At 37.4% G+C, this 27500-nt stretch overlaps 1 protein-coding gene across 20 annotated transcripts in view; it reads left to right on the top strand.

The window, feature by feature from the left end:
- Ehbp1 (EH domain binding protein 1) overlaps positions 1-27500 on the top strand; it is a 305768-nt gene that overhangs the window by 206984 nt on the left and 71284 nt on the right. For all 20 annotated transcript variants that reach the window (XM_031338017.1, XM_031338018.1, XM_031338016.1 and 17 more), the window contains 4 exons: positions 6408-6586; positions 7158-7206; positions 11737-12627; positions 18517-18660. In XM_031338017.1, coding sequence (XP_031193877.1) covers positions 6408-6586; positions 7158-7206; positions 11737-12627; positions 18517-18660 — 1263 coding nt within the window. The remainder of the gene's footprint in view (positions 1-6407; positions 6587-7157; positions 7207-11736; positions 12628-18516; positions 18661-27500) is intronic.

Here is a 27500-nt window from a genome sequence, read left to right on the forward strand (position 1 = left end):
TTGGAGGGGAAACTGGGAATGGAGAAATTTACATGTAAATAAAGAAAATATCTAATAAAAAAAATTTTAAAAAAAGAATTAAGGTGTGTAATATGCACTATTATTGTTAAAACTGATGGATATTTTGGTCTTTACATTAGGATTCTTGGAGACTTCCATCAATTATTGCAAATCATGCTTAAAGAACATTGACTAGATCTGATTCTAGCATTTGGTGCTAAAATAAATGCACCTTATTTCCCTTACTATGTTTTAAGAAATTTCATATATTTTGAGTATAAAGCCTTTTATCAGGGAAAAATATACATATTTGCTTAGCACCAGGTTTAAAGTTAAGAAGGACAGGAAACTTTAGTTTTTGCATCATAGTGTCAAGTGCTATAAATACATAAAATTATTATCGGGTAAGATAATAAATCCTCTTGATGTGGGCCATTGAAGCTTATAGAGCATATGGTGCTATAATGTCCTGTCCACAGGTTTTCAAGGTCCTGATTGTATATAACACACACTAAGCATAGGGTGCTGGGCATTTGTTTCTAATTTTCATTTAGAGCTTATTCATAGGCTGTCAGTTGTGTGTGGTTCATCAAGCATGGGCCACTGTTAGAGTAAGTACTGTCGCCTTGTAACACATCATAGTTCAGATTTATCTAATGCATTTCCCATGGAAATTGTAAGTATGTTGGATAAATTTGATGATGTCTTAGTTAAGAATGGGTCAGTGTGTTTAACCCTTTCTCTCTGAGGAGAAAAGTTAAGTTTCTCCACAAAACTGAGTTTCTAATCTGTGACTATAGCCCATACCCCTGGTGGGTCTTTCCTTTTCACAATACAGCTGGATGGTGAGTGAATCTAACTCCTATTGCCTTCCATTATGTTTACATTCAGTGTACATTTTGCTCATGTTTCCTTGGAGGCAGTAGTGCTCATTCTGCTGCTGTAAGAGTCCGCCTAGCATCCTGTGCCGCAGGCTCACTGTGAAGTAACCTTTATAGAGGTGATACCAAGACTGATTTACTGTCTGACTTGGCATTATTCCACTGCTGTGCTTCAGAACAATTGTTGGATAGCTCTTAAAAACCTTTTCTAATATTTTTCTGCTCTTAAAAAATGTTAACATAGCTGAGAGTTCTCAGTGTTGATTTAATCTGAGCACAAATCTAAGAGTTATCTAGCAGCATTATAAGACTCCATCACTTTTACTATAAGAGAGAAGTAAGTGCTGAGGTGTAGCTTAGAGCCTCACACACATGGTTCTTTGGGTTCAGTCTCTAGCATGCATACACTGCTGCAACCACAGGCTGTAATTCTAGCATTCTGATAAGGCAGGAGAATAAAGAGTTCAAGGCCACACTGAGCTAATTAATGAGGCCAGAGGCTGGACTGGAGAGCCCTTGGTTAGAGAGAGGAGAGGAGGATGCCAAAGGAGAGGAGGGAGACGAATGATGTCACCTTGGGAAAGCCAGAGCAGGAGAAAGGGGATGGGAACAGAGATACACGAATAATGCAGATGCAGATGTTCTTGTTCTCACCATTGCTGCTATTCTTGACTTACCAAATGCTAAAATCAGATCTAGCCAATCTTCTTTAAGCATGATTTGCAATAATTGAGGAAAGTCTCCAAGAATCCTAATGTAAAGACCAAAATACCCATCAGTTTTAGCAATAATAGTGCATATCTTTCTGAACTGAGCTTAATTAGTTCTTATTCTAATTCTAGCCCAAAATCTAAATGTCCAACAGAATGGACAAAGGGGTTTTTCTAGGAACTCCTGAGTTTTAATTGGTCTTGAATAGTTGCCTTTGAGTTGTTTGTTAGTTTGTTTTAGTAATGCTAGTTTCAAGAAATGCACAATATATACTGAGTTCTTAAAGCTATATTACGTTTGAATATGAAATGTATATTGAGAGCAGTCTCAGTTGATATGGAAACACTCTGGTATAGATGCATCTACTTGTGTAGCCTGAGTTTCCTTGACTGTGTTTTAAAAACAGCCATTGCTATCTCAGAGGGCATGTGAGGCATATATAAAGTTTGTATTTGATACTTTGATACTCAGCATATATTCTGTGAGCACTGTAAGATGATGCTTTATTGAATATAGTATAATCAAAGAAAATTTCCATGTCTCAGGTAGGAGACACAGAAAATCAAGAGAACATTGAAAGGTGCTCCTGCCTACTTATTGGGCGTTAAGATGAGATTTTTGTACAGATGGCAGTTAAATTGAGTCTTGAGAGAAGAATGTGGTGTTGTCACAGTTGTATGTGTGGCAGAAGTGATGATCCATGGACACTCTGAAAATGGGGAAGCGAGGGTTTCTGCAGAAACCATAGGATGAGTTAGAGACTAGTGAATTATGCTAGTAAACACATTTAGCATGATTTGGGTTTTAATGTATAGAAATATTGTGATATTTTTTATGTGTTGAGAACCAGCAGAGATATTAGATATATTGTAAGAACACCATGCTTTGATAATGGGTGAGGAAAGGGAGAACTGGTAACAAGGAAGACTGAGGCAATGACCTCAGCAAAAGGAGATAGATTATGAAATTACAAAAAAAATTCAGCCATAACAAGGAGTTATGAATTTCTATGCATTAACTAGTAAGTAATATATAAAAGAAGAATTTTAAAATGATTCTGAGGTTGAAATTCATACAGTTGGGACAATAACAGTATTATTTTCAAACACAATAAAAAGAATCAGGTTATAAGGAAATTCATGATTTGAAACATATTGAGTTCAAATTTTATATGGCAGGAAGGACAGCCAGCTGGAAATGTCATCTTGAGAGAGTTGGAACCATATTTGTGTATGTGGGAATCATGTGTGTGGAAGTGAGAGCTGGAGCCTGAGAGTGAGGATAGAAGGAGAACCATGGGAGAAATACCAAAGGAGTGTGTGGCTGGGGCCGTGGACGAAGGAGATAACACGAGGCGGAGAAACCAGATACAAGCGTAGAGTGGTAGGAAATGGAACTATAGTTTCTCAAAGCTACTAAAATTTAGGAAATTTTACAGTGAGTTATTTAGGTTATCTGAATGAGATGCCATTGATATTGTTATGAAGAATAATTCGCCAACCTTATTTTTAACAGTAATCTACTTTATTATGATATTAAAGTTATATTTGAAAGTTCATTTACACTTTTTTTTTTTAAGAGACTAGATCTCTTTATGCCATTCTGGCTAATGCACTATGTAGAGTTGAATTCTTGAACTCACAGAGATCCACCTGCCTCTGCCTCCCTCCCAGCCTCCGAGTACTGGGATTAAAGGTGTGCACCACCATCCTTGGCCCTTCATGTCTATATTTGATGGATAGATTTTAGTATCTTCTTTTCTTTGGAAAACATATATTAGTCATTTTTAGCTCGTATGAACCTGTTTCATACACAGAATATCAAGATACAAATAATATTCATTAGTTAAAGCTTTGTTTAGAAAAAATTTTAAAGTATCGCTTCATTTTCTTAAACAAAATTGAAATTAGAAAGGAGTCTCAAAAACAAAAGTAGGACTTGTGTGCTGATGATTCCTGGTGGATAGTGTGGTGCTGAAACTATATGGTAACAGTATGGAGCTGTAGTGTGTGGTGGTGCGTGCTGGCAGAATGATGCTGGTAATGACATAAAGTACTCATGATGTAGGTGACATTTGGTCCTGATGGTGCAGGGTCACAGCATGATAATTGTAGTTACCACTTACTGGTCTACCATATCTTTTGTTAAGTGTTTAGTTTTACTTAACAGTATTTACTGATTATTTATTATGCATTGGGAATTAATCTGGAAGCCTAAGATAGGTTAGTAAATAAGGCAGATTGACTTAACAGAGTTCTTTTTAGTACAGTCAGATAATAACTAGTAAGTATAACACATACCGACCACAGAGGATAAATACTGTGAGAATATAGAGCAAGATAGGAGGAGTCAGGAGTGCTCTGTTGGAGTTAGATGATGGACCAGGACTGTATTATTATGACAATGCCAGACCGAAGGTTGTGTTGAAGGTTACTGTTCGAATATCTGAGAGCACCAGGCAAATGGAATAATGTCTGCAAAGGTCGGAACACAACCGACCTTTGAAGTAAGGCACTACCAAAGATGAGTGCCACTGAAAGTGATTGAGGGAAGAGTGGTAGGCAAGAGGGAGTGAGGAGGAGGTCTTGCTACTACAGCACTGTTTGTCCATGTTTGCCTATTTATAGTTGCCATTGTAGTTGCCATTTACAGATGAGGAAACTAAAGCAGAGTCCAATAACCCGCCTTATATCTATAACAAGAAATAGCTGTCTCCTCCAGCTACATGTCAATATTTTCAAAATAATTTGTTAATTTTTATGACCCTCTGCAGAATATTAGATAAAAGGGCAACAGCTTGATAATCCTTTTAGTAGATCCTTTTAATTGTGTTTTTCTGCAAACTAACATGGCTATTTATGGGGCTTGTAATTTTACCAGTTTTCTCCATTGTTTTTGACTTCTTTTTGTGGAAAGTGAATTGTTCTTTTTAACACAGGCTTCTAGTCACAACAAATTCAAATTTTAGCTTAGCTTGTCTAGCCTTCTAATATTAGAAGATATTTTAGAGATAGGGAAATATAGTCATAATTGTAATGGCATGTTTCAAATGAATTGTTATAATTGAGATTATCTACCTGACATATAACCTAGTCTCAGATGCTTCTGTGCTTTAACAAGTTTATATAGAGTATTGTAACCGGTAATTATTTGAATGATAGGAAAATAAATGATAGAAAATTTAGAAAATATGCCTAATTCATGGATTCCCAAGTTCATAGCACTCTAAGTCAGTCTGAATCAGTCTAAGTGACCAGAGGGATTCAAAGGTCACTGTGGGCCATTTGCTTCATTTTTACATAGTAGGTTGAGAGTTAACTGAGTTATTTAGAGTAAATGTCCTATATCTGGAAATTGATTTTATGTACTTCTTTGGGTTGAATGAACCCAAATTTCTTTACTTATTACACTTTGATATATGTGTGTGCACTGATGCATGTTTGTGATATGAAGATAAGATAACTTGCACAAGTCTGTTCTTTCCTCCTGCCTTGTGGATCCCAGGGATTGAACTTGGGTCAGAAGACTTGGCAGCCTGGGCCTTTATGCATTAAGCAGTTTCACCAGCCCTGGATATGTTGGTTTTTACAATTAATGAACTGTTTAGAATTTGCTTTGTAGAGGTGATTGTTTAAAGAACACAGCTTTGCCAGGTTGTTATTATTTATATAATGTCTTCTAATCTGATAATAGAAATAAGAAATTATGTATTTGATGATTCTTAGGTGATTATTTTAATATTTTTGGCACTGACCTGCTGTTGTCAAGTGGGGCATCATCAATCTGTCTTAAATAAGCATTATTGTAGGAATAAATCATTGGTTAAACTTAAATGATATCAGGACAAATGGTTATTCTCTCATCTTACTCTATATGGCTCTTTTGTTTTCCTAGCTAACAATTTTGATTAAAAGAATTAAAGTCCAAAAATATTAAGTAGGATTCTTATAGTTTTCAGCTGTATCAGCCTTCACAATTATAATAAAACATTGTAGTTATTCAGTAAAAACAAATGGCATGATTTTGAGAGTAACAAAACTTTAAAATTAAAATCTTACTATATAGCCTTAGTTCTGTTATCATGGTTTCCTGTTAAGTATATGGATAAAGGGAAGCATGTGCCTAAGATATAAACACATATACAATGAACTCTGCTATTCAAAGATCGCTCTCAAAAATAATCAGGAGATATTTTTGAGTATATCCAAAATATATACTGTTGTGGGTTATTGTCCTGTCGCTAATAATTAAAACTGTATTGTTGTTAAATGTATATAGGAAGAATGTCTGACTGTGACTACTGCTGTGCTGTGCTGGGCTGTGTTTACACTCACTGGGACTGAGCTCTGAGCTCTCCTCCAGGTTATTTCTCAATACCTGAGAGTAGGTGCAACGCCAGTTTATGCTGCAGTTTAGAAGCCAATGTACTATTTTTATCCAATCTTGTTTGTTTATGATTGCATCTGGGAAACCTCCTTTAGTATGTAAAGTTACACAGATATTTAGCCTTCAGTATTCAAATATTTTGACATGATGTTCCATCAAGGGCACTCATAACTTCTTCTTCCCAAAAGTTTAAAATGTTGCTTATCTTCTTGTCAGGTAGATGCCATGGGCGAAAAGAAGATAATAACTTAAGATTTCTGTCTCCCTCTCGGAGGCACCCGTTGTCATGGATTGACAGTGTTTAAGGACCAAACTGACATCAAAGGTTCCAAATGATTTAACTAGGTCAATTAATGTTAATTTTTTATCTTCCATTAGCTTCTTTTAGTATCCCCTTCCCACCCTTTTTATTTCTTTCTTATATTCTAGCCAAGCCCGATACCAAGTCCAGTTCTGGGGCAAAAGCCAAATGCTAGTCAGTCGTTGCTTGCATGGTGCAAAGAAGTTACGAAAAACTATCGGGGCGTGAAAATCACTAACTTTACCACATCATGGAGGAATGGCTTATCTTTTTGTGCAATCTTACACCACTTTAGACCAGACTTAATGTAAGTAGAAGTGTCATAAATATTTGTAAGTAACTGGCATTCTTAGAAAAACACAGAATAATTTCTTAGCATGTATTCTAAAGTGCTTGACTGTCTTTGTTTTTGAGCTATAGAACTTTACTTTTTTGAGAGAAGTATATGCCAGGATATCAACCTTTTTCTCAGTACCTAAGAGTAGTGTTTTTCCTTTAAAAAATGATTTTTCTCTTTCATCTTATTAAAAACTGACATTATGAAATTTTTATTGGTGTTCAAGTAACAGATAAATAACCCTGTAGCCCTTTGTATAATAAGGGATTATCTCAAGGTAAATGTCGTTATAAAGGCTAGTGTCTCTTACTTGCCTTAATATCTCTTTTAGATGAAAAGTTTCAGGCAATAAAATGTAATCACTATTTGTTCTCTTGTTTCCCTAATTTTCTACGCTATTAGTTTTGTTTCTTGAACTGCTGTGAAATTACTAGTTGTCCTTTAATATTATTGAATATCAAATTTTTAGATTCCATTTATTTTACAAAAATTTATTTTTATCAAGTATTATATATACCTACTATGCCATTTTCCCCCTCAGTGACTACAAGTCTCTGAATCCTCAAGATATTAAAGAAAACAACAAAAAGGTAAGAAATGCCAGGGGAGACCGAAGTTTCTATTTTGGCTTCACTGCAAGTTTTTATTAATTTAAGAAAGGCAATGATGTTGGGTGAGGTCGTAACTGTAGCATGCAAAGGGGGACTGTTTTGTCCAGGTAAGTAGGGTACATAGTTTACTATGGTTTGCATGAACTTTAAATGTCATAAATACAAGGCCAACATCATTAACTGTTAAGTATTTCTTAAACCATGTTGCTTTTAATGCAACATTTAGCTTTTAAAAAATATACCCAAAGCTTTCATGACTATTATGTAACTTTAGAAAAATATTTTAGGAGATAAAAGCAGGAATCTATGGGGTAAGCAAAAAAAGAATACATAGGCTTGTGAATGCAAAGTAATGACAAACTGCTTCTCTTTTTAACTTTCTAGTAAAGATATATTTCCATATATAAATATATACTTCATCAGAACTTCCTAACTCACATATTAGGATATGGATCCCATCAGATTTCAGAGCAGCTACATAGGATTTGGCCTTGTGGGCCAGCTGACTGTGGCTAAGGCTGGTGAATATGTTTTTCTTGTAGGTGGTACGGTATACGTGATTTTCAGTATACAAAGAAAGCAACATCAAGCTCTGCACACAGTGCACACTCAGGGTTTATCTTGAATTGAGTTTCTCAACTGACAAAGCAGTGTTAATTGTGTTAGGATAGACGTTTTTAACCTGTAGATTGTATCTGTAAATGTATGGGTAGAGGCAATTCAGCAAGTTCCTCAACACAGTTGAAGGAAAACATATTTTGTATAATACATTTGTGTCAGAATTCTGTAACTAAACTTTGATGTTTCCTTTTGTTGTGAACCTTCATATCTTACTACAATTATTGAATATCTCTACAAATGACACTTTATAACTCCTTCAAATTATGAATTCTTGACAAGATGTGGTAGCATAGCACTTGGGAGCTGGAGGCAGGAGGATTAATTCAAGGTCCTTGGTCAACCTGGGCTACATGAGATTATGTGTGCATATGTGTCCATATTCACACATGCATTAATTAAGATGTTCATTAAAACATATTTTACTGTTTCCCAAATTCAGTTTTATATTTTAATAGTTGTAATTTTAGTATAACTGCCTCTTTCTACTATTATGCACATTATAGCTATAAAATATTACTCTCAGGAGGGAATCCAATGACAAATGACCTCAGAGAACAAGGTGCTAAATAATCTCTGGTGGAGACAAAATTATTTAATATACTTTAAATTATTAAATTGGATGGAACTATCGCTTTTTAAAGTCTTATAATCTTGGTAGAAGTTTAATTAAGAATTTAAATCATCCCCAATGAAGGACTTTTAGAGAAAGGACCAAAGGAGCTGAAGGGTTTGCAGCCCCTTAGGACGAACAACAATATGAACTAACTAGTACCCTCAGAGCTCCCAGGGACTCAACCACCAACCAAGGGCTGCACGTGGTGGGACTGATTGTTCTGGCAGCATGTGTATGGTAGAGGATTGCAAAGTCGATCAGCAATAAGAGGAGAGGCCCTTGGCCCTGTGAAGGTTCTGTGCCCCAGTGTAGGGGAATGCCAGGGCCAATAAGTGGGAGAGGGCGGGATGGCAGGCATGGGGGGGGCAACAGGGGTTTGTTCTTGTTGTCTTTTTTTTCCTTCTTTTTGGAGGGGAAACTGGGAAAGGAGAAATCATATTACATGCAAATAAAGAAAATATCTAATAAAAAAGAAATAAAAAGTAAAATAAAAATATTTTAGATATGGAAGAAAAGTGAAAAAAAAAGAATTTAAATCAAAGCAGTTGTTTCCTTGATGTGGGTTGTAGAGTTATAATACACTTAAGTCTCTCCCTCTCTTTTTCCCTCCCTCCCTCCCTCCCTCCCTCCCTCCCTCTTCTGTATGCCACCTGAAAGGAGTAGTACCTATTTCTCATAGAGATTACCTTTTAGGAGCTAGGGATTTAGCTGAGTGAAAGAACTTGAAGGCTCTGGGTTTAATCCCCAGCACTTTCTAGTAGCCTTTCTACAAAGGAATTACTTCTTACATACTTTTAGAAAGCCCGTGTTTATTAAGTGAAATGCCTTTTTTCTCATCTACTAAACTATATTCATAGAGGTAAGATTTCTTTATCTTCATTTCCTTTCATTTGACTGAAGCGACAAGCCAATATAAATGCAGATATCAGCGTTATAAAATGAACTGCCGATTGCCAGTTAGTTGTGTCACCTGTAAGGCAGGAAAACTCTTGAGCTCATGAGTTCTGGAACAGCCTGAGCAACATAGCAAGGCCTGGCCAATTAAATGATGATTGCTCTTTAAGTAGAGCTTTCCTTTGTTATTCTGTATGTATTTTTAAATATATGTAAAGAATCTCATTAAGGTTTAAGTAACATGGACTTACACGTGGTTTTCTAATTACTGTGTGAGAAAGAATAATCCATTTGCCTGGTTTCTTGAAACTAGCAATACAGCTAAATAAGTGTTTAGTTAGCATGGCTTAATACAGGCTCAACCCCCAAATATCAAACAGATCTCCCATGGCAGACAATCTTGATTGTTAATGAGGGTTTTAATACGGATTCTTTTTGCACACTGTTCAGTACATGGCAATGTACATAGTTGCAGTGCTTCATCGTATCATGTCTACATTGAGAACCTTAGTTGCAACCTATAGATTATTTCCTGTTTTACAAGGCTCTCCCTGATAACCTTTTGTGCTGTCATGGGCTCTTAGAGTATCCAAAAGCAAAATCTTCCTCTTACATTCCACTTTTACTTGTGATATAATTGTCAGTGACTCTTAACTAACAACATTTCAGAATAAATAAGATAATGTCTTTGAAAAAAATTCTTGGCTGCTGTGGTGACTCCATGGTAAAGGTGCCTGCTGCCAAACCCCTAGCAGCCTAGGCCCTGTCACTGACACTCATGTGGTGGAAAGGGAATGAACTCTCACAAGCTATCCCTAGATACCCACCCCCACACAGCACCCACCTCAGCAGCCATGCACCTCCCACACCCCACAGCCCACGCCCGTACATACACACAAACAATATTTAATTTTATATACATATACATATATGTATCTTTAAACAAACACTCTCCCCCTTCTTCATGTACAATCACAGCACATGATTGACCATGGTTAAAGTTAACCTGTATAAATTCTTTGACAAAAATTTTACCTCATATTATAAGAAACCTGGTTTGTTTTAAAGCCCAATTAGTATGCATAAAATGAATGGCTAGTGAAGGAAAACTCCAGCAGGACTTTCCTCACAAGAGAACTCCACACCAAAGATATTTACCTGTGGCACCTGATCTTAAGCAGTGTGTCAGCGTTTTAAGATAATTAGGAAATGTTTAGACTACTGCCTGAGGTGCATTTCCTGATGGTCCACTATTGATGCCTGTCCATCAAGTAGTCAGGACACACAAGGAAGAAAATGACTTTAATTTTCCTAAAACATGTAAAAGAACAAACAAGTCTATACATGCACACCAACTGAGCCACCTCTCTAGCAGATATTTTGAAGAATCTGTATTATAAAGCATCATTCTGTAGAAACTGAATAGGTCTTAATAACACTATTTACTTTTCGTTTTCTTCTTCACCTGTTAAAGCTACAGGAAGAATACTGATTAAATTCAAAGGCAGAAATTTGCTATAAAAGCACAAAAATTCTTTTGATTAAATACCTTCCTAACATTTCTTTTAAGACAAACATTAAATTGTGCTCCTAAATGCAAGTTGTTGTCGAGAATAGAAATTTTAACATCTAAATGCAGTCAGTAGTGTAGAGCCCTTCTTTCCTGGTCGAGACTGAATGCTTCCTAGCGACGGCACAGTGCTGTTTCAGAGGTTAGTTCAGGATAGTAATAATTAACTGTAAATTGAGAAACAGCTTTGGTTCTTCAAAACTAGAAAAACCTGATGTGCCACAGTCCTTTAAATGCTAACAAAATAATACAATGCAACCTCACAGTCTTAGCTATGTTGCAGTATTCAAAACACTTCATCCTTTCCAGAACAGCAGAAGTGAAAATGAAGCCACAATACTCGTTATGAAAATCAACCCCAAGTCATACTGAAAATGTTTCTATGCCTCTAAGATTAAGTAATCTTTGTCTGCATTTTATACAACCAGGATAGTAGTTAGTTCTCTGGGCTGGGCCAGCAGTGCTTCGCTGTGATTACTTGACTCTGGCAAAGGGGCGGGCAGGGATGCTAGAAACTGGATTAGTCTAGCATTTCTTCATACCCCAATCCTCATCTTAAAATTTTCCTCTAAGATTTTTGTTGAACTCACATTCTTGCTTGTTTTGTGCTTGTAGATGACTATGTTATGTAGTAAGGTCTTCTCTTTTCTCCTTTTCAGTTTTTTCTTGTAATTTCATTCTCTTCCTGTGGTATAGTGTCAATAATTTTCTGTGCCCTACAATAACAAAAAGCTTTAAAATTTTGCTGTCTTTAAAATAGATGACTGAGCTGTTCACTGTATCGTTTATTTGTCCCTTCTTCTCTTTGAAGGCTTACGATGGATTTGCCAGCATTGGAATTTCCCGTTTACTGGAACCTTCTGATATGGTTTTATTAGCAATCCCTGACAAACTGACTGTTATGACTTATCTCTATCAAATAAGGGCACATTTTAGCGGTCAAGAACTAAATGTGGTTCAGATAGAAGAAAACAGCAGTAAGAGCACATATAAAGTTGGAAATTATGAGACAGACACAAACAGTTCTGTGGATCAAGAAAAATTCTATGCCGAGCTCAGCGATCTGAAGCGGGAGCCTGAACCACAGCAGCCTGCCAGTGGGGCCGTGGATCTGCTGTCGCAGGATGACTCTGTGTTTGTAACTGACAGTGGGGTGGGGGAGTCAGAAAGTGAACACCAGACTCCAGATGACCACCTTAGTCCAAGCACAGCCTCCCCTTCCTACCGCAGGACTAAAAGTGACACAGAGCCCCAAAAGTCCCAGCAGAGCTCCACGAGGACTTCAGGGTCTGATGACCCTGGGTTAAGTTCTAGTACAGACTCAGCTCAAGCACTGGTTTCATTTGGCAAGAAGAGACTACTGAAAGCTGAGAACTTGGAATTAAGTGACTTATATGTCAGTGGCAAAAAGAAGGATGTGTCTCCACCCTCAACTTATGAGCAAAAGCTTCAGACTGTAGATACTAGTAGTGATGTGGAACAAGAGAAAATGGAGAATTCCAGATCTTTAGAATGCAGATTGGATGGTGAATTGGCTATCAAAAAGCCAAGTTTATCCCCTCCTTCTAAACTTGGATATCCATATAACAGAGACACAGATTTCACAAAAAAACCATGTGCTTCTCTGAGGCAGATAGAGTCTGATCCAGATGCCGACAAGAGCACTTTAAATCATGCAGACCACTCCAGCAAAACAGTTCAGGTAAGTGGGTCGGAGCACGCACTGGGTAGATATTTAGTAAGTGGCTGTTCTGTCCTTTTATTCTTTTGTGTTGATAGAACACTTGAAGATGTTATACGTGAATCAAAGCAAAGTCTCATTTATCATAAAAATGTATAAAAACTATACTTGCTATATATTTAAAGCTTGAAATACAACATTGTAAGTCCAACTTTAAGGTTGAAGGATGAGAAATGTCAGCTTTTCAAATCAAAATATCATTACGAGGGATGGAAAAATGGTTCATCAGCTAAGAGCATTTACCTCTCTCCCAAAGAACCAGCACCTACGAGTACTGTGTGTGATGGCTCACAGCCACCTGTAACTCTGGTTCCATGGAGTCTTAACACCTTTCTCTGGCCTCTGCAGATACATTGCATTCATGTTCTATGCATTAACCCTTACAGGCTCACATGCGTACACATAGGTAAGTAGGTAGGTAGGTAGGTAGGTAGGTAGGTAGATAAACAAATGAATAAAGCTTTTAAAAAATGTCATTACTTATAATCCTCATTAGGCTGTCAAAGAAGTTTAGGATGGTATATACTCCCGTAGTCCCAAGTTTTGGGACGCTGATGCAAGAAGACCAAAAATTCAAAGCCCTGCCTTGGCTGTGGAAAGCCCTATTGTAAACAGAAGGCCAAGGGTATTTCAGTATTCTATTCAATGTGAGCATAATTCTAAATTGTATATGCCAAATTATATACTTTCCCTTTAGAACAGTAACCTTAAATATTTTAGTTGAAATATTTAAGAGATGGAGTGGAAATGGTATTGTCAGCTGTGCCGTTGCTTAGGTCTTCTATTTACTACCTCCAAGGCATGGTGGTACACAGTACCAGTGTTCCGATGCAGGAAAACCAGGAGTTTTAGACCATCTTGGCTACGGAGCAAATTCCAGGCTAGTGTGAGCTAAATAATGAGCCCCTGCTTTGAGAAAATTAAAATAAAAATTCTAGTACCACCCATATTTCTTCCCACAAGGGACTGTTAACATCGTGTTGAACTCTTACCCTTGAAATTTTTTGTATTGATTCTCTGGTACTGTCAGTTGCAAAGTTGTGTGTGTGTGTGTGTGTGTGTGTGTGTGTGTGTGTGTATTTGATCATTTTTAAGTAGAACAACAAAAACTGCCAATAAAATTATGATACTTGCTTTTCCTTTTTTTAATTTTCATTTTGTGTGTGTTGCGTATATGCATATGTGTTATGTCGTTATGTGTGTTTGTGAGTACATGGAAACCAGGGGTCAGAGTCATGTATCTTTCTTGATCCCTCTCTTGAACTTGGGGCTCAACTCCTCTGGGCTGCCTGGCAGTGAGCTCTAGTAATTAACCCGTGTCAGTTACCTGGGGTCTTACAGACAGAAGCACAGGTTGTAATGTAGAAACTGCTAAGGATCTAACTGGGGTGCTTGGTCAGCAAAGTGGCTGACTCAGCTATCCCCAGCCAAAATACACTTTTTATATTAGGATTTTTTTTTTTACCTTATGTTTATTGCAGGCCCCCTTTGTGACTGGGACACAAATCTTCATCTCTCCCCACACGCCCCGTCCTCCCTTCTCCTTTAGACAGAAGCTTCTGTACTTCAGGCTGTCCTTCGGGTCACTGTGAAGGCCTTCCTGTCTTCACTTCCTGAGTGCTAGGATCAGAGCCAGGAGCCACTACAGCATCCCACAGCTACATTCAGCACGTTTGCATGCTCATTTCAAAAGAGTTTTTAAGCAAACCAAACTAAATGAGGCTCTTGTAATTTTTTTAACCTTTATAAACCAGTTCTTGAGACACTTTGATTTAAAATTGTTGGTAGCGCTCCCAACCCCCAGAACTGCCTCTGTCTGCTAAAGCACGGCAGTTGTGAAGTGGTTCTCAGACCGGGGATCTGAGTAGCTCAGTGTGCTGGAGGCACCGGGTCAGTCTCTAATACTGCAAAACCAACCAACCAACAACTGGGGAGCATAGAAGCTCTGCTGAGCCCTTCCCAATAACACCCAAAGTTCAAACAACTTGACTCTAGGATGTTATTTATCATTATGACTTTTATCCTCTCACAAATAAATGTTTCCTGAAGGCTCTATGATTCTGATATTGCAGCAGATTGAATACAAGCATTGGAAAATCTTACTGCTCTTACTGTTTGTCATTGCAGGTCACACTCACTCATACGCCCATGCACAGACACTCATACACATGTGCACACTCACTCATACACAAATACACACACACTCATACACGAGTGCACTGACAACTTTCAGGAATTAGTTCTCTCCAGTGAGGGCTTCAGGATCGAATTCAGGTCATCGGGCATAAAAGCAGGTGATTTTACTAATAAGCCATCTTGCAGGTCCTCTGCTGCTTTTTTTCTCAATGAAATGGAAAATGCTAGTCCTTAATTGCTGAATGACAACTGCAGAATTTGATGAACCTAAGTTCTATCCAACACAGATTAGAAAATTAGAAATAATCTAAGGACATGAATTCTCAATTTGAATTTTTCTCCAATAATTAGCAGTATGATCTATTAACTGGCATTTTAAACCATCAGTTTTCCACAGGGGTTAAATGAACTAATATCTGTTAACCTATTTAACTCTAAAATTTAATTCTGCTAAGATTCTGTCCGCACAGTTAGTGTGCTACACAGGATGGTGAGAGTAACAGCTGGTTTACAGCATTGTGTGTGCTTGTCCTTTGCCCATGCTTTGTACTCAAAAGCTTTGCTTAGAGTCAAGCCAGGTGTTCATGCCTGTAGTCCCCTCCATAAGGAGGCAGAGGAGCTCCCAGCTAGCCTGAACTGCACAACAAAACCCTGATGAAGAAAGGACAGAACAGAAGGAATTCTGCTTAGGATAAATGCAATGCTTCATTTGACAGGAAGTTGACAGAACCAGTGTCTAACACCAAAAATGTAATGTGAACTTTTATGTTTGGTAGGTTCTAATCACAGCTAAATTTTATACAAATACCTGCTTCTCTTTTATATACCACATTATAAATTTCAGATATATATCTTAATATATTTTAATGTCTGTCAAGTCTTCCATAAAAGGGTGTTATGTCAGAATTTGTTAGTGATTATTCTTAGTACTTAATAAAATAGCATGACTCTTAATGAGCACTACGTCACAGGAGCTGCAACAACTTAATATGGACTTACAGATATACCACTTCAGTCTCTGTGCATATGATGACAATTACGCGTAGCTTACCTGTGTCTGCCTTAAACTGGCCATCACATGAAGGGCTTGGAGCCTGTCTGGTACATGGGAAAGCAGCGCTCACTGCGTTACTTGCAGTTCTATGATGAACTTCAAAGCTTCAGTTGAAAACCCAAACTTTCTAACTGACATCCTTGCTCCATGTGTTCAGAAGCCTCTCTGGTTTTGATCATAATAGCACTGAAAACACCCATGGCTCACATGGACAGCACTCAGTTGGCTGAAGGGCATTTGTGGCAATGAGTATCAAGTTCCCTTTGAAATGTTTATGTTGGGGCTGAGGAGGAAGCATGAACTCTTAAATCTGGATCCACACAGCTGACATACAAAGCTGCGTGTGAGAGAGTGCATCTGTCACCCCATGCCTGAAGAGGGAAGGCAGGCTACCCTGGGGGCTGAGAGCCTCCTGCCCTGGCCAAGCTTCAGGAGAGTAAGCAGGGGGCACCTATCATGACCTCTAGCCTCCATTCTGTACTCGCATTAGTGTTCGCATGTGAGCGTGCGCGAGCACACACACACACACACACACACACACACGCACACACAAATACACACTAAAAAAATAAATAAAAGTTTTTGTTAGCCAGGCTCAGAAGCTGAGGCAAGAGAATTAGTTGAACTCTTTTTTTTTTTTTGGGGGGGGGGGAGCTACATTGGTGGCATGTGTCTGTCAATCACAGGTTCTCTGGAAGCTTCCCCAGGAGGGTCACAAATTTGAACCAGCCTGAGTAACTTATCAAGACTATATCTTAAAAGAAAATTAAATATGGCAGGAATGAAGCTCAGTGGTCCTAAGTTCAATCCTGTGTACTCACCAAAATCCAATACATTACCTTCAAAAATTTTACCTAAGAAAACAATTCAACAGTTTATGTATAAAGATGTTCATAAAAGCATTCATGATAGTGGAAAACTTACCAATACCCTATATGTCTAGTAAAATGAAGTACTGTGCATCTATAATAGACTGTGTGATATCCTGTTAAGAATCATCTTTTCAGAGAAATACACGCGGTGATCAGGAAATATTTCCTTGCAATTAACTATTAAGAAGTGATGAGGGCAGGTATGTCATACAATCACAGTACAGAAGGTGGGTGTGGCTTCATAGAACAGAAAGATCTCTGGGTGCCATAAGTACTAACTTATTGTTACTTTTACTTGCACTTGTTTTCTAAAATCCCTACAATAAACATGAAGTACATTTTGAATTAGAAACAGACTATATGTACTTTTAAGGCCAAAACACAGCTTTGCAGTGATTATATAGCAGCTTGAAGTTGTGAACTGTAGAATTTAGACCCAATAGGGTCTTCAAGCCGGTCAGTTGTTTTATTCTAAGATAGGGAAACTGAGGGGTTAAAATGCAGTAATACGGGGCTGGAGAGTGGCTCAGTGGTTGAGAGTACTAGCTGCTCTTCCAAAGGACCCATGTTCGATTTCCAGCACCCACATAGCAGCTCACAACGGCCTGTAACTCCAGTTGCAGGGGATTTGGCAACATCACACACATACAAGCAGGCAGAATGTCAATGTACATAAAATAAATAAATCATTTAAATGTGAATATAATAATAGTTAATGTTTCTCCTTCTCTTACATTGTGTCTGTGGGAATGGTCTACTCATGGCCATTTACCCATAAGTACGGACTTAGGGAGACTCAGTAACTGCCTGTAACTAAGAGATGGAACTAAGATATGTCTGATTCTAAAATTCTTAAACTAATGTAGATATTATGCTTTTGATTAATGCCACTATTTAAGAACTGGCTTCCATTTCTGGCCAATATTTGTTCTCCAAAAATACATTTTAAGATTACTTATTAACACATAATAGTTTTCAATTCTGATAAGATTGTTTCACTTAAAGATTGTTTCATGTAAAGAGAATGATCAGTGGAGGAGTTTTTCAGGTTCTGTTTACAGAATTTAACAACATTAGTCAACATAGTGGAGCAATCTGGTAACTCCAGAACTCTGCTAGCAGGCAAGTAGACTGAGAGCTGAAAGCTAATCTGGATTAGCTACATAAAGAGTTCAAGATGAGCTCAGGCTACATAGTGAGACCTTTGACTACATACATACTGCTTGTATGTATAAATATATACATACAAGCTTGGGATTTTCTGTAAATATTTCCAAAAATTTAAAGAATATTGCCACAGATAATTAAATATTGAGTGGTTTATAAAGTAAAGATAAATAGTTGCCAGTTCTATTAGACTGTAAAGATAGAACTGAACTTTTTATTATATCTTTGATTGGTAAATTATACTCTGCTTCAAGAAGACCTGAATATATCATCTGATATTGACATGTACCTTATGAGAATATGTTCAAATAAAACCTAATGAGAGTTGCCCAGCTAGTATGGCACCCATGCACACACACATGCAATTAATAATGATAATAATAATAATAATAATAATAATAATAATAAATTATATTGAAGTTTCATCCAGTATTAGGGAATAATGTTATGTTTCATTTTTGTCAAAACTTACATATTCATTCTACAGTTTCTCCTCACCATTAATATTTTCTGTAGGTAGTCCTGTTTCGAAGACTATACACCTGACTATTTCAATATGTTGTCTAACCTTTAACTACATTTTTATGGTTTGGCTTTTAATTCTTTATCTTTGCTTTTAAGCACCGAATGTTGTCCAGACAAGAAGAGCTGAAAGAAAGAGCGAGAGTTCTGCTTGAACAAGCAAGAAGAGATGCTGCTTTCAAGGCCGGGAGCAAACACAGTGGCAGCGCAGCCCCTGCGCTCTGCAGCAGGCAGCTAAGTGATGTGAGGAACATGGGGTGTAAGAAGCACACAGCGTTCTTAGTGATCACAGTCATGATGGGGCCAAGGGGAGAATTGGCTCAGTTTCTTTCCGTAGGCTGTACATTGTGGGTCCATGATCACTTACTCCACTCATGAATCCATCCAATGGGACCAACTACACATTATTGCTAAGCAATGCTTTTAGGTGCAAATGGGGAACAGTATAGTTCTGGAATAGAAATTATATGTATAAATATCTGGTTTTGTTCATTTATGTTTTATGACTGACTATATTCTATTTAAGATATTTTTCCATAGAATTTTGTTAGAAGCTATGGTTTCTAACATTTTATTGAGTATCTGCAATGTATATTTTACATAGCTCCATGGAGATATTCTCACTGCTTCCCAGGTAGCAAGACAGATTTTTACAAGATCTCCTGGTTAGTAAATTGTAATCGGATTTGAACCTGAGCCTCAACCTCTGTTCTTATGTTAAGCCACATTTTCTCCATGTTTCAATTTTGTGTAGTGCTTCCCAAATAGTAATGAGCATACAACAATAGAAATCCTTCAGTGTGGCAAAACATGAAACTTCTCATTGAACACTATAATAACCTTACTCACATATAAAAATCACATTCTATTTTAACTTGAAGATGCCAGTTTATTGATCTCCAACCTAGGGTATTGTTTCTAAATTTTAGGTCTTTATGAAATAGGGACATATAAAATAAGTTTACTAAGCCATTATTTTTAACAAAAAGAACGAGAATAGAATATATGAAAAATCATTACACTTGATGGATTTGTGTGTAAGTGAGAAACTGTTTTTTAGTTACATTGATTCATATGCTTCCTGGACTTTAGTCACATGTATTTTTAACAACATATCACAGTCACAAAAGTTTGAAAAATATTAAACTGAAATGATGTAATGCATCATGGTATAATCCCTGTACCGAGGAGGCGGAAGCAGGAGGATTGTTTGCTAGCCTGGGCTACGCTACATAGCAAGTCCCAGGCCAGCTTCACCTGCAGCATGAGATGCTGTCTCAATAAAATAGCAATGGATGGATAGATAGATAGATAGATAGATAGATAGATAGATAGATAGATAGATAGACAAGAAGTGAAGAAAAACACTAATTTTGAAGACTGTTTTAAGGAAAAACATGTAGACTTTGTATTAGCTTTCTAAATGCTTAATTATATGTTATAGCATCAATTTATAGAATCTATTATTTGCCAGACAGAACTGTTGTATATCCGAAGCACGTCTATTTCTCCATGAACAACTTTCTATTCTGGTAGGAAAAGAGATGGTAAAGTTAAGTCCAGGACGTGAGGACTGTGTTGTACCAGGAATGAAGAGGGAGGCTTCAGGACCCAAAACTTAGTGCATGCTATGGCATGAACTAAGGTTAGATTGCTGAATCTAACCATTCTAGTGAAGAACTGCAAAAAGAGTACTTAATAGTAACAGGAAAGGGTTTTTATTGGTACTATATTTGTGGAGAAGGTGTTTCATTTTCTCTCAAGTACTGAAAACTGAGCAATCAGTTTCTAATTTTCTAACTGTAAATTTAGAAAATAAGTATTGATTTTAAAGTCAAAATACTTGATGTATATATTTTATCTGTCTACCTGCCTCTGCCTTCCAAGTGCTGGGACTAAAGACATATACCATAGTGACTGGCTTCATAGACCTTACATTGTACTACACAGAAACTGGACAAAATTATATGTGCATCAACAAAGAGTGAATAAATACATGATCTGTTCATAGAATAGAATACAGTTTGAGCATCCCTATATGAAAATCCAAACTCCTAAATGCATTAAAACCCAAAGCACATCCTGCCCTAAGACAAGGGAGACTCAGCATGCACTGCCTGGTGAACCAAAGGCTCAGCTACTGAGCTCCACAGTAGCATAAGGAATACCAGGTGCTCCAAGCCATAGTGTCTACCTGTGTTCACATCTGGGGCAGTGACTAGAAGCTATCACTGCTGACCTGGATGGAGGGGTCAGTTTAGTGATAGGTGAACAAACTCTCAGGGATGGGAAGTGATAATATGAAACTTTACTTTGTCAATATGTTAAGTGTTAAAACTTACTAAACTGAAAATGGGTGCAAATCACCAAGTGGGAATCACACCTTGGTAAAATTTATTAATATCCAGTTGTGTTCATATGTGAAAAGTACAAAATGTTTAGAAATACTATTAGTAGGTCCAAAAGTAATGTGCACAGAGCTAAGTCCAAAAAGATATATAAGTGAAAGTAGAAGAGTAAGACATTCTGAAAGCTATAGAAGAATGTCTCATTTTAATTTATTTTACTGTAATAGAAACACTTACCATGAGATCTACCATCTTACTTTTTAAGTGTAAACTATAGGTCTAGTGCAGATCTTTAAAACTTAATCATTTTCTCAGCTGTAGCTCTATACTGTTGACTAGTATCTTCCTATCCCCCCTCTCTTTTAACTCCTAGCAACCATCATTCTACTCTTTGATATAATAAATTTAACTTTTAATTACCTCACATAAGTGGAATCACCTAGTATTTGTGACTGGCATTGTTCACTTGCTTGAGATGGGATCCTGGTAGGTCCCTGATTGACACTAAACTCACCAAGCTGGCCTTGAACTCACAGACACCCTCTGCCCCTACTGTGAGTGCTCTAATTACAGGTGGTGTGCACCCCCTCTCCCCCCCCCCCCCACCCCATTTTCATTCTTTGGGATGTCTGGATTGCCTGGGCTCGGTCTTTGCTCTGTTGTCAAGGCGTCTGTGTACTGTTCAAACAGCTACACTGTTTTGTTCTGCAGTTGGCAGGGTGCTAGTGTCTTCCTTTTCTTACTGGTTTCATTATCTGTTGGTGTGGTTTGGTGTTTTATTCAAACAAGGTCTTGTATGTTCTCTAGGCTGGCCTTGAACTCATCATTTTCATGCCTCAGTATGAGTACTGAAGTCACAGGCCTGTGACCACTCTGGGCTCAAGCTTTTGTTTTACAGAACAGTTCTGCCAACAGCAGGAACTGATAGCTTTGTGGGGGTTTTTTTATCTGAAATTTCCTCCTGGCTACTGACACTGCTCTTTTCATTTGTATATTTTCTTTAGACAAACTACCAATTAAAGTTCTCCCAGATTTTTATTCAAATTAAAAGTTTGGGTTTTTTGTTTTGGTTTCTTGGTTTGTAGCTATTGATGTTTGTGTAGCTTGGGCATTAACGCCTTACTAGATGTGTAGTTTGTAGATATTTTCTCCTGTTCTATATATGTTACCTTATATTCTTTTGTTTATATCCTTTACTGTGTTTTATGATTTAGTCTCAAAATCACTTTTACCATATTGTACTGAATAGTCACACAAGGGAGGAGAGGAGATGCAGACCCTGCTATTAAGCTGGAAGAATGAGCTCTCTTTCTTAGACCTTGTGGCATGGAAGATACTGTTGCAGTATCTCTTTTTCTCTGTTAAGAGTTCAAGTTCAGTTGAAAACATTTTTTCTTGTGGATTTCACTGGTGCTCATTTTTCAAGTGCCCAACCCTATGTCAATGGACAGTAGCAGTTTGCTGGCCTGGACAGTGTATTCCAGGACTATTGCTAGTGTCCTGACACTTGATAGTAATATAAGACAAAGAATGTAAAAACCTTGGGTGTGTCCAGTTTCATAAATATGAGAAGTTAGACCTGGCCATTCCTTTTATATGAAACTTGATACAGGGTTGATACATTTTCAAGTACAAAGTAGACTTTTAAGTTTGGTTATTTCCCCTTGTTTCTGAGAAGCTTGTATACAAAGGTGTGTGTCTGCCCGTGCTCTCATATACAAAGGTGTGTGTCTGTCTGTGCTCTCCATTGTTTGGAAACCCTTGGAGAGAACACAGACAGTAAAAGTGGACTGTCGAGAAAGGAAACAATTTCTCTCTCTGGTTCTGTTTTTCTGTTGTACAAGATTGAGAAGAAGATTCTCTGCTTGACACTGAAATTAATAGAAAAGAGGAAGAAGGGAGCCATGACTACCAGCCCCACCCCCACCACTCCCTGGAGAGTCAGCAACTCCATCTTTCTGGAGAGATCAAAAAGACTTTTGTTAAATAAAACAAGGTCTAGCCCACCCCACCTTCAAAATGTCTAGAGTTTAGTTCCAGTGAAACGATTTTTGCTGTTTTTACTTTAATTTTACTCTAATTTGTGCTTTAATTTATAGAAGTCTTTTTTTTTTTTCCAGACATTTTTGTCTGTCTTACCCTTTATATAATGTATGGTAGTTACTAAAAGTTAACATGCTGGGCTGGAAGAATATAACTGCTACTCATTGTGCATTCTCAGAGTAACTGGGAAGTCCCACGAGTTAGACAATCAATCAATCAATCAATTGGTTGGTATCTAATAAGAGTGGCCTCGAGCCTTGGAGAAAATGGATACTGAGATTAGGATCTTCAAGAGTTTACAGAAAGCTTGAAGTAGTGCTCACATCTTTAATCACAGTACAGGAGGCAGAGGCGAACAGTGAGTTTGAAGCCAGTCTGGTCTACAGAGTGAGTTTGAGACAGCCAGAGGGAGACCCAGTTGAGAGTGGTTGGGCAGCTGTGAAAGAACTTTGTAGAACTTTGTTTATTGCTTAGGAGGCCATTGATTAAAACTCTTCAATAATGTATTTCCCTCTGTCCTTTGTTCCTGTACAGATGAGAACCTTTTGGTGACAAACCAAGAAAAATGAATAGAACTATCATTGATATTAGAGTACATAGTCATTGGATAATGTCCATACGCCCTGCACAGATGAAATACTGTTTTAGTCTTTTTCCAAGTTCTAGACTGAGAGTGAAAATTTACTGACAAATCAGAAAAGGGTTAAAGCTAAGGGTTAAAGGAAGCAAAGTTCTACTTTTTAGGATATTCAGGATTGTAAAATATAAAGAGAACCCTCTGGTAGCATCCCTCTCCCTAAGAGAATAAATCCCAGCTCCTTACACAGTCCTAAAGGCCCTCACAGTCCTGCCCTCCTCTCCTGGCTTTGTTGCCACATTCTTGTGTTCTTGTGTCAAACATTTGCTATTTTTCTTTCCTGATTCTCTCTTTACTGTCTTCTTCCCTATTTACTGGAAGCATACTGGTCTACTCTGTTCAACTCTGCGCCATTGTACCTAGTAACCAAGTGTTTGGTAAATGTAGTTGATAGTTGAAGCTGTTGTCGATAATTTCTCTGTACACTAGTTTTAGCTAAAGATCGTTCCTTCGTTCCTTGTATTTGTACTTAGACCAGTGAAGCCCTTGCAGTCCCTGTGGGTCTGAGGTGCTGCACTCCTTGACATCCCTCTTCTGTGCTCATATGAGTCAGCTTCACTCAGGATGTCATCCCTTCCCTCACACATCTGACTTTTTCATGTCTGGGGACTTGTGCTAGAATTCAGCTGCCAAATTCCTCCATCCCTGAACACAGCCTGGTGGTCATACCTGGATGATTGCACATAAACAGTCAGTCATTCTCAGGGGACAGTGATGCGCTGAGTACATACCACCTTCTAGGTCTTTTTAGGAAGGAAACAACTAAAGAGGAAACTTCTTTAAAAGACAAAGCAGGGCTGGGGAGACGCAGCGTGCAGGACTTCTTGCTTCAGCAGAGGACCCTGATCCAAATAACTCTTACAAACTCCACAGAGTTTGTGAGACTAGACAAGGCACACAGCAGACATGCTGCTATACATATATGCGGGCAAAACCCTCATACTTATAAAATCTTTTTTGTAAGTGTAACTTTTTTTAAGATTTATTTTATATTTCATAAAACAAATAACAGAAAGGTATTGTGGCCCTATTATAAAGCAGACTTGAAGTTTCTTTTGTTATATTTATTATTTCAGTACAGTGACACACCATTATACACAGTTTATAGAAGAGATGGTTCTTGCCTTAGCAGGTGGGAGAACCTACCTGCAACTTAGTAAGTCTTAGAAAGTTTGCAGTATTTATTTTCAAATGTTGGCAGGAATGTTTGAATCCAGAGAAAACTGTATTTCAGAAAAGAGTTTAGTTTGATCAGTCCTTTAAGATTTACTACTTTTGAAAATACAATAGTTATTTTTTGTACTGGACTTAGAAATAAACCCATATGGCCTATTTATGAAGAAGGAGAAGGAAGAGGAAGAAGAGAAGAAGAATGCAAGCTATTTTGCATGTTAAACCTTAATGATTTGTTTTATTTTTAATTATGTGCCTGTTTGTGTAATCACATGTGTGTACAATTGTCTATGGAGTCCAGAAGAGGGCATCTGATGCCCTGGAGTTACAGGCAGCTGCAGGCTACCATGTGGATGCTGAAAGCCAAACTCCTGTCTTCTGAAAGTGCAGCAGGCACTCCACCCACGGAAGCCTCTCCAGCTCTCCGCCTTTAAAATGCATGTTGTTGTCCTGAGGGCAGGTTATCAATCTTGTACTTTGATGTTTGTTGGAAAAAATAATTATTTTAAATAGAACTTGTCTAGCATGCTAATAATTGTATATAGTAGATTTCAAATTAGCTCAGTGAATATTCTCCAGATAATAAAAGATAGAATTATCATCCACATAGTTAAAAAAATCATATAATATCATTTTGGTAAAACCAGCTTGAGCAATGGTTAAGAGAAGTAGTTGCTCTTGCCAAGGGTCCAGATTTGATTCCAGCACCCACACAGGAGCTCACAATCATCCATAAGCCCACCTCCAGAAGATCTGAGGCCTTCTCTGAACTCCATGGGCAGCAGGCAAGTGTGTGGTGTATAGATGCAGGTAGAATAGTCATATACATAAAATAAAATGAAATTAACCTAAACATTTTTAATCACTTTTATAAAAACCCGAGTAGCTTTTTTTTTAATTTTCATGTGTGGCTATATAAATAAATATAAGTATAACATATAAATATTATACTTAGTAGCCTCTGTTGATCAAAGTTTTAAAATTAAATTCATACTAAAACATGTTTTCTAATTACACTTATTATTTCTATTAGAGAGAAATAGATTAACACTAATTTGTAATTTAAACGATTATGAGCATGATTTTCAGTTACTAAAAAGGAATCTAAAACCTTTACAACACAGAGTATTTTATCTTATTTAGAGATATTTTATTCTCTATTTGAACTAGAATATGCCTAAGGTACCATGATGAAAATATCTTTTGTATTTTACATCAACACAGTCATCAAAAGATCAACGTACATAATCCATTTCAGACCCGTAAGACACATTAAGTGATGTCTAATCTTTCTATAGTTGCATTTTAGTGAAGAACGATGATGTGCTCCTGCATCCCGCATAAATATCTGTACAAGGCAGTGGTTTTTAGTCTCTGTATTTAAATAATACCTTATCTGTTCTGTCTAAATATAAGTTGGTTTGAAGTCTGCTATTCTAACAATAGTTACTAGACTTCTTAGAAAATGTATTGTTAGCTTGCTAGCATATCTCTAGGGTCACACAAAACCCAGCATTGTTGGGAGGAATTCCCCCAAGCATCTTTTCTGTTATGTCACCATAAACCCCAAGCTTCAAAAATCCTATTTGCTCAAGAATATCATGAGCATATAAAGCTAGAGCTAGATGTCTTAGCATCAGGGACACTCTATTGCCACTGTTAATGACCATGAACGTTTTCCGTATGGCTGTTCAGTGTCATGTTGAATATCCCAGGATGATAACACCATTGCTAAGACATATTTCATATCACCTATTCTGTCCCTGCTCAGCATGCACAAGAGTAGAGTTTAAATCTTCATTCATTTCACTTTTTAATGTTTCTTTTGTTCTCCTTATCGTGTTCTGGCTTTCCCAAGGATATATGCTTTGAATGAAGTCACATGTGCATTACTAATTGTGTGCTATTGTATTTACAGTTCCTAGTGGTGGCACTGTGAAGCTGCTCATGCCTCTGCTTCACTTGATGTAAGATCCTCTGAGTGTCTTTGATAGCAGTGAAACAGTATTAATTGTTTTGTACATTTCTTGGTCACTCTTCTTAGGTGGTCTTCATAATCTATTAGAACTTTCAGCCAGATTTTTGTAATGTCATGCTTCCAGCCGTGATTAAATTGGTAATTAATGAACAGTCTTTGGCAATGTGAACCACATCCTGTTAATTTTCTCTTTTGAGTTTTTAGAAGTTGTCTTCTATGTCAGAAATCATTGCACCACCTTGCTACGGCCCCTTGGCATGAAACCACAATGACTTGATTTTTGCAGCCATTAGTAGATCAGAGCAGTAATTTCACAGTATTTTGGTCAAGGCAATTATAGTACCCAAAACTGAGTAAATGTGAAAAATTCATGAAAGAGGTCCAGAAATACCAGGTGAGCTTCCTTGTGTGCACTGGGACGTTATGATTAGTTTAATTGGTCCTTGTTTGATTTTAGCCGCATAGTCTGTCTGTGCCACAGCAGAGCGGGGACTTTATATTTGACGGTCTCTGACCTCCTTTGACATGGTCAGTGCAAAATAAGCTCTTTGAAACAGCCCCCTCCCAAAAGATGTTTAAACAGCATTTTTTAAAGTTAACTGTAGAAAAAAAGTCGTCTCATTAGTTTCTTGATACACTTATTTCACACATGCTTGGTAATATTTCTGTAACTCTGTTTACTTAACAAATAATGTGCAACTATATTTTAACAATTAGTTTTGTGATGTTATTGATAAAGACGCTCTTGGATGTTGTATGCGGACCTTGTAGTGTCTTAATGAGAATTCTGTTGAAATGAGGCTTTCTTTGCTGCCTCAGAGTAAATGAAAGTACTCTCTTCCTTAACTGGTTGCTTACGTTTTATAGCAGCCTGAAGTGATGCTTGCTGCAGGACTTAGAATTT

This window comes from Mastomys coucha, unplaced genomic scaffold, assembly GCF_008632895.1.
Source record: "Mastomys coucha isolate ucsf_1 unplaced genomic scaffold, UCSF_Mcou_1 pScaffold22, whole genome shotgun sequence".
NCBI classification, from domain to species: domain Eukaryota; kingdom Metazoa; phylum Chordata; class Mammalia; order Rodentia; family Muridae; genus Mastomys; species Mastomys coucha.